General features: G+C 38.1%; 1 protein-coding gene across 1 annotated transcript in view; it reads left to right on the top strand.

Moving 5' to 3' along the window:
• The window catches only part of ABCB5 (ATP binding cassette subfamily B member 5), a 114,562-nt gene extending 106,406 nt beyond the window's left edge, over nt 1–8,156 (top strand). The window contains exons 26-27 of the mRNA XM_065938846.1: nt 5,990–6,136; nt 7,959–8,156. Coding sequence (XP_065794918.1) covers nt 5,990–6,136; nt 7,959–8,156 — 345 coding nt within the window. The remainder of the gene's footprint in view (nt 1–5,989; nt 6,137–7,958) is intronic.
• Nucleotides 8,157–8,615: the final 459 nt, after the last annotated feature.

The following is an 8,615-nucleotide window of genomic DNA, read 5'->3' on the forward strand; positions in this document are numbered from 1 at the left end:
CCTTGGATTACACAATTTATTTATTGCTGACATCTAATGTAAAGTTAGATATAAAAAGCAAAATTTGAGATTGTGGGACTTTTTCCAAGACCAACTGTATTCATATTCACTGGATATGAATTAGTTTTCATATTTTGATTTTATACCTTCTATTCATTTATACTCTACTCGTGGCTACACCACCATCACCCCCTCTGGACCACCTTGAAAGTGAGTGAAAGTGTTAGTCGCTCAGTCATGTCTGACTGTTTGTGATGCCATGGACTCCTCTGTCCGGGGAATTCTCTAGGCAAGAACACTAGAGTGGGTAGCCATTCCCTTCTCCAGCGGATCTTCCCAACCCAGGGCTTGAACCTAAATATTCCATATTGCAGATGGATTCTTTACCGTCTGAGACATCAAAGAGGACCACTTTAGTACCTTCTTGATCTGTCTTCCTGCTTCCAGTCTTGCCCCTTTATAATTCTTCCTCACATCAATTCGATCTTTTAAAAACATAAAGTAAATCATACCCCTCCTTGCCTAAAACCTCCTAACGTCATCCCTTTGAACTAAGAATGAAATCAAAACTTCTGATTAGACTGGCAAGGCCTTCTGTGATCTGGCCCTGATCTCCTCTTTATGTGCTCACTCTCTCCAGTCATACTGACTTCTTTCTGTCTCAAGAATTTGCCAAGTTATTCCCTACTGCAGGACATTTACACTCATATTTCTTCAGCTGGGTTCTGCCTTCCTATGACTCTTCGAAGAGCCAGCTCCTTAAATTTCAAGTTCTTTCAAATGTCACTTTTGTAGAAGCCTTCCCTGGCCATCTTATTTTAAAGAGGACCCATCAGCCCTCATAGTCCATCACCTAGTGCTTACCACAGTCTAAAATTACCCTGGTGCTTATTAATTTGTTTATGGTCTCCTTTTCCCACTAGAATTTTAGGTCCTTGCCTGCCATTTTTGTCAGCTCTCTATATTTGCTGTGACAGTTGATACAAAATCTCAGAAAAGTTGAAAATCTTGGTTAACTGAAAAGAGGGCTTTAGCATAACAAGCATTGATACAAATCCAGAAATAGTGCACAGAGACACTAATGTTAGTTGCAAGTTATAAGTTCTTACAATATCTACTTATACCTACATACACACATACATAAAATAAAAATATAGGGACTTTCTGGTGAGCCAGTGGTTAAGACTCCACACTTCCTAAAAGGTGCACAGGTTTGATCCCTGGTGAGAGAACTAAGACCCCACATGTTGCACAGTGCAGCAAAAAAAACAAAAAAGGCATATGTATATACCTACTTACTTTTACTTACACTTACTTTTGATTAGAAACAAATTTGTATACTGTGGTTTTCTAGCTCACTTTAAAAGGAAATGCCAATGTTTAGTAAGCATTATATCAAACAACTAATCTAATGCCCTGTTTTGGGAGAAGGATAATGGTCACCATACTCTCTTTTATACTACTAGATCATCCCTCACCATCTCCTGTCCACATTAATTGGTTCCTCTAACTAGAAATGGGCCATTAATACAGTTTCCCTAACTTCAGTAAGGTTCTGCATTACTAACTATAATAGGAGTAACAAAATATTGTGACCCTATAGCTTTCCCCTTTTTAATCAAGACATTACTGAACTATTGATTCAAGGACAGATTATTATCTACATAATCCTAATAGGATTTTTCTTTAATTTATGTATGGTAAAATGCTATCCATTTTATATTTGTACCATTTGACTTTTACCCTTAAATTGTTTTTTATCTTTCATTCTTTTCATTGTACTATTTCTCAGATTTACCCAAAACTATATACTGCAGAGATTCAGCATTCTTTTTACAATCAACTTTGAGAGTCATAATGTTATTTCCAAAAGAAAGAATAGCTTGTTTCTGTTTTTAAATAAAACTGTAGTTTACCTTCATATCACTCTTACCTGCAAAATATATAGAACCATAAAGAAATCTGGTGCCAAAATATCCTTTTGGAATAGGACAGGGAAATTACAAGTCTAGCAGTAATGTAAATAACCATTTGGAGTGAAGAAAGGACAGGGGTTTTGGGAAATCAACTCGCAGCTATTTCCAGGGTTAAGTTATGAAGGTCTGAATTAATAAAGTAGAATAAAACAAGGAAAGGGATGTAAAAAATATCATAAAAGTGGAATTGTCAGGACTGAGCTTCAGGTTGTCTATAGAAAGGGAGCAAGAAAGTACATAAAACACCGGGCAGCTTTCTGGCATGAAAACACAAAGAGCATATGACGAGAGTACAAAAGCAGGAATGACGAAGTTTCACAGAAAACCACACAGAGGATATTGCTTTGAACTGGGTTTTGAAGAATGAGTAGTTCACTAGGCAGAGAGGGAGCAACACCATTTTTAGGAGACAGAATAAGCTCATGCAGAAGCACATACATGTGAAAGGGTTTTATATGTTTGAGGGAAAATAAGTTTAAAGTTCTGAGCATAAACTGTAAAGTGGGGAATTAAGAAGAAGCCACACAAATATGAGCATGGACTAACTGTGAAGGCTCTGAATTACCAGAGTTTTGGACTCTGTTATTATTGGAAAGAGGAAACCGCTAGACCTTTTTACACAAAGAAGTGACATGATCGAATTTTTAAAGGAAAAAAAAATCATTTGAAGCTCAGCCTCTTGTTTGCTCATTCAAGAGTCGCTGTGGCCTCTGTGGCAATGGCCCGACTACATGCAAGGGGCAAGTCCTGGTACATTACAACCTGGATGAGAGAAATTCAGGTCCATATTTTTCTTTCCCCCAGTTCCAATTTCCAAAAGTTCTTAAACGTCACACACTCCCCTCCACACACAAAGGCCGTATGTTTGAAGTAAATTTGTTGGGTAGTCAAAATGACGTGAGGTTTTATGTAGTCTTTATTAATCCTATTTAGAATGAATTGTCAAATATTTCTACAGAACCATTCACATATTTGATTATTGATTGCTACCCAGCCCTTTCTGAGAGTCTTAAATAGTAAATGTGTGTGTGCTCAGTTGCTCAGTTGTGTCTGACTCTGTGACCGACCCATGGACTGTAGCCTGGCAGGCAAGAATACGGAGCAGGTTGCCATCTCCTTCTCCAGGGGATCTTCCCAACCCAGGCATCAAACCTGAGTCTCCTGTGTCTCCTGCATTGGCAGGCGAATTCTTTACCCCTGAAGCCTGGGAAGCCCAAAATGATATATATTGCATATTAAATATAAACAATGTATGATGTGTACCATTTATAGTATATTTTATTCGAAAGTAAAAAAAAAAAAAAAAATAGAATTGTTAAACAAATAAAGCTCTGTGGGTTTCAGGTAAAGGATTATGGACCTGTCTGGCAGATCAAGGCTAGAGTGTGAATAGCGGTCAACTTAGAGTGTGCTAAGGATAACAAATCTATGGTGTATGCCATGAATAGAACCTCCAGGCATTTGGAGATATCAGCCTGGGAGAGGAGTTGAGATAACACTGGCTTGGTCTTGAGGATCCCTGAGAAATACATCAGGTGTAGAAATCCCCTAGTGCCCACAATTTCACACAGTCAACTCTCAGTCAAACCACTTCCTGGCTCCCACTGGAACCACCCTGAAAGTCCTTTAAAGGGTCTGCAGGGAATCTCCAGAATGCAGTTGGTTTAGGATTAGATTCTATCTGATGTTCCTGCCAGGATCCAATTGGTATTTAGACCCAGGTTTACATTGAACAGCTACTGCTTCTTGAGTATCTCATAAAACAGGTGATTTCAGGGCACTCGCCATCCCAGTGTTTGTCAGAAAATTGATTTAGATTTTCAGTTGAAACAGGCAAGAATGAAATTCTGTAGTTCTTCATTAGAAACAAACAAAAAGACAAAAACTTTCAGTTTAAGTGTCTCAAAATGTTTTTAGATTACTATTGAGACAACATGTATATTCATATTTATAATCTGTTCTGCTTGAAAGTGTTAGTCTCTTAGTGTGTCCGACTCTTTATGATCCCATGGACTGTAGATTGCCAGGTTCCTCTGTCCATGGGATTCTCCAGGCAAGAATACTGGAGTGGGTTGACTCTTTATGATCCCATGGACTGTAGACTGCCAGGCTCCTCTGTCCATGGAATTCTCCAGGCAAGAATACTGGAGTGGGTTGCCATTTCCTCCTCCAGGGGATCTTCCCGACCCAGCAATTGAACCTGTGTCTCCTGCATTGTGGGCAGATTCTTTACCATCTGAGCCACCAGGGCTTAATGATGGGCAAAAACATCTGAATTGTATTTTCATCCAGTTCATTCTTGAGACTTATATCTTCCTGAAAGCCAGAGAAAGCCAAGAAATGCAAAGTGATTTCTAAGCTAGTATTGTATCTTCTTCAGCTCTAATAGAAGAATCCACATACAATTTAAACTAGACTGGCAGAAAGAGCTACAAGTCCATTATCATCGCCACCAAATCCAGTTTTTGACTTAAGACTGAATCCTCTAATTTAGATGGGAAATTTGCAGGATGTGGATATGAACCACTGAGTTTTACCTGATTATCTATATCCCTGTGATTACAGTTTTAATAAAATATGTTTTAGGAGGAAAAGGCCCAGTGGGCTAGCAGTCTCAGGTAAAATCATAAAGAAAAAAGAATGAAAGTGAAGTCACGTCCGACTCTTTGTGACCCCCATGGACTCTAGCCCACCAGGTTTCTCCATCCGTGGAATTTTCCAGGCAAGAGTACTGGAGTGAGTTGCTATTTCCTTCTCCAGGGGATCTTCCCAACCCAGGGATTGAACTTGGGTCTCCCGCATTGCGGGGAGACGCTTTACCATCTGAGCCACCACAGAATCTCCCAAAATCACAGAGGAGATAGCTAAAGTCTGTTTCCTTTGTAGACGTCACAAAGGACTCTTTTACTGGGCTTCAGTAATTCAGATACCCATTGTTTGACATAAAGCAAGCAACTAAACATTTTAAGTTGAAAAATGAACTTTGAGATTCAGGAGACATATCTGTTATTAAAGTTACTCACAAGCTCTCTCAAAACCCCCTCTTGCTGGAGAAACACCTCCTGAAGGCAGCAAGGTGTGGAGGGAAAGGCAGTTGAATCAGCCCTCTCCAGGGTCCTAAGCTAAACAGTACATCACCACGTGCTGCGTTTCTTTATGATGATGCTACGGGATCCACACTGAGAGGGTTGTACAGTTGGACTTACTCTCCCAGTGGAGCTGATCCACCCACATATCCTTGTTTGGGTACCAGTGGCATGTATTTCTCAGACAACTGGCAAGGGCTAATAGAGAGCAGTGTGAAACCCTGGAGAAAAGCAGAGTCAACAGCATAATGTAGAAAGCGCGTGGGAGCCTGCTTGCTGATCCATTATGATTTAGATATATGAGAAATTTCCTTTACCCTTCCATGGAGTGTAATACTGAAAAGGGGGTCATTAGTAAGTAGGAGAGTGTAGAAATTTGTGAAGTGCTAAATATCAATATCATGGCCTGAAAAGTTGGATGGACTGTCTTAAGATGCTAGCCTTATTGCTAGGATGATACCTGTACCACTGAGAATGGCATCATGACACCTGGAGAAATGTGCCCACAAAGATTTAGTAAGAGCCACAGCTAGGGAACCCAATGATTTCTTTTAAAATAATACTTTAAATCATTTTGACCTGAAAACAGAAGATACTTTAACTTAATGGGGAAAAATTTGTGTTTACTGGGAACTTTTTCCCTAATGATTTTTTTTTAATGCTTTAATTTGAACAATTCCTTTGTAGAAGCAAAATGGCAAAGGTCTACTGTTTGTGATCAGATTAGATACGTAAATGAAATGGTAGTGTTTACTGCTGGTTTAGCATTTATTTGCAACAAAGCCCAAGAATAGATTTCAGCACTTGTTGGGACACAAATTTTAGAGAGTAGCAAAATCTGAAATATTTAGATGGCTTTCGCCCACAGTTGCCATGTTAATTTAAATAACCAAGACTTGCTTTCTTAATTGCATGTTCCTGTAATAGAAATACAACACACACGTCGGACTGAAAGGAACACAGCTTTCTGGCGGCCAGAAACAAAGACTAGCTATTGCAAGGGCTCTTCTCCGTAAACCAAAAATTTTATTGTTGGATGAGGCCACTTCAGCTCTTGACAATGAGAGTGAAAAGGTAACTTTCTCTTCTTTCATCTCAGGATTAATATGAAATATGAGAGTGGAGTATTTTGGAAGAAATTAAGGTCAGTTGGTGGGGGGAAAAAAGGCCTGGAAAGAATTGTAGTCATAGGGTCACCAGTTGTAATTAAGGTTTTGACCTTTATGTAAAGGTCAGAGGCTGGTGGGGAGTGGGGAGAGAGTTGGGGTACAAGGCATCTTGTGTGTTAGAAAGGTTTTCTCGTTAGAATTTGTCTCATCATCAAAAGGGTCCCAATTCTTGAAATGCTTCCCCACTCAAGGAAAAAGTCCAAGGAAGATTACTTTCCTGTTTTATTATTATTCTAATGATACCAAACAAAATAATAAGGTAAACTACATATGTAAGAGAGTGATCTACACAGCAATGCTGGAGCCTGCTAGTTTCTCTACCTTCTTTAGAATATTTGCTCAGTTTGAAAAGGAAACAAGGGGGCAAACAGACATGTAACAATAGGTGTACAGTTTAAGCTTCTTCTCATGTTTAATTTTACTATATTCTTGTCCCTTAGTAGTTCTTGCATATATAGTATGCTCTTATTTGTTAAATGAAAACTGGTTAAATGAGTAATAATCTTCAATATTTATCAAGTGCTTATTATACACTACTATCTCAATCCTCACAACAGTTTGAATAATTATTTTTTACTATATTCAATTTACAGATCAGCACAGTAAGGCTTAGAAAAAGTTAAGTAACTTCCTTAAATCCCTCATGGCTCAGTTGGTAAAGAATCCATCTGCAATGCAGGAGACCTGGGTTCGATTCCTGGAGAAGGAAAAGGCTACCCACTCCAGTATTCTGGCCTGGAGAATCCCATGGACAGTAGCATGGGTCGCAAAGAGTCGGACACGACTGAGCAACTTTCACTTTCACTTTAAATTCTAATAGAGTGTATCTGATCTAAGATCCCATGAAATTAATCACTACACAACTACTATTTTTAGATGATTATCATTCTTGATTTCCAAGGAGGCAGTGCGTTATGAAAGAAAAAAATGGGACTCTTGGAATCAGACATATTTGGGCTGTAATTCTGGATTCATCAGTTACTAGCAGTGTGACCTAGGTCAAGTGACCTGAATTTTTCAAATCTTGGTTTACTTATCAGGAAAATGAAAATACTCCTTACAGAGATACTGAAAGGATTTAAATGAGATAATCATCATTAGAATATTTTATATATTCAACAAATAATCGGATTTTACCTTCTACTTCCATTTCTTATTTGTTCTTGTTGTTTTGTTTTTTGTTCTTGTTGTTTTGTTTTTGGCTGCACTGCGAGGCATGTGGGATCTTAGTTCCCCAACCAGGAATTGAACCTGTGTTCCCTGCAGTGAGAGCACAGATCCTACCACTGGACCTCCAGGAAATCCCCTTACTTCTCATATAAAGCATTATTACCTCTTTGTAGCTAGATACTGTTTTAGCTAGGACAGTTTTACAACTAAATTCTAAAAAGAAAAACAGACAAAAGGGACCATGAGAGGAAATGAAGTAAATAGACAACTGAGTATGGAAATACTACTTCCTGGGTTTGACTTTGAAACCACTAAACACAAATAACCATCTAATTTTTATTGTCACAAAAGCTACTCTAATTAAAAAATCTTACTTAATGAGTGTCTATAATTACTTATTTTAGATTTCTATTAAGATATTTCACAAAGAAGGGTAGTTTCCTTGAAGATAAGCAAATACACAATGAATGCTATTAGATTTCCTTAATCAATTTGACTTGGGCAAATTTACTGGCATTTAACCAAAACTAGCAGTCACAGGTCCTTCTCTCTTCCAGGTGGTTCAGCATGCCCTTGATAAAGTCAGTAAGGGGAGGACCTGCGTAGTGGTGACTCACAGACTCTCCACGATACAGAACGCAGATTTGATAGTGGTTCTGCACAATGGAACGATAAAGGAACAAGGAACTCATCAAGAGCTCCTGAGAAATCGAGACATATATTTTAAGTTAGTAAACGCACAGTCAGTGCAATGATGCTGTTGGAGTTAACACATATTTTGATCTTTGTGTAATGCAAAGAAAGACTGCTTAATAATTATTTGGTATGCTTTGATCTTGTTTATTGCATATATCAATAGAATCATGCTATTCAAGTAGACATGTTTTGTTCACACACCATCTTCCCTTCAGATTCTTAAAAGGAAACAAAAATTCATTTAAGTGAGATAATGCATTTATCCTTCAATTTATAAAAAGCACATTTGCTTATAAAGCAATTTGCTGCAAAGTGAGTATTTTCTTATCAGTTTCTGCTATAAAATTGGGAATATATTCCTAAAGGGATAAATTATCCAACTAACTAAATTGAAAGATTTTTGCAAATAGACAGTATGATGTAGTTGGACCTGTGACATTGCAGGAAGAATGATTTTAATTTGGAACATCCTGAATTTTCTAGCAAATATTAGAGCAATTTGAGCTGGTCCTTTTCTC

The sequence above is a fragment of the Muntiacus reevesi genome, chromosome 6 (assembly GCF_963930625.1).
Source record: "Muntiacus reevesi chromosome 6, mMunRee1.1, whole genome shotgun sequence".
NCBI classification, from domain to species: Eukaryota; Metazoa; Chordata; class Mammalia; order Artiodactyla; family Cervidae; genus Muntiacus; species Muntiacus reevesi.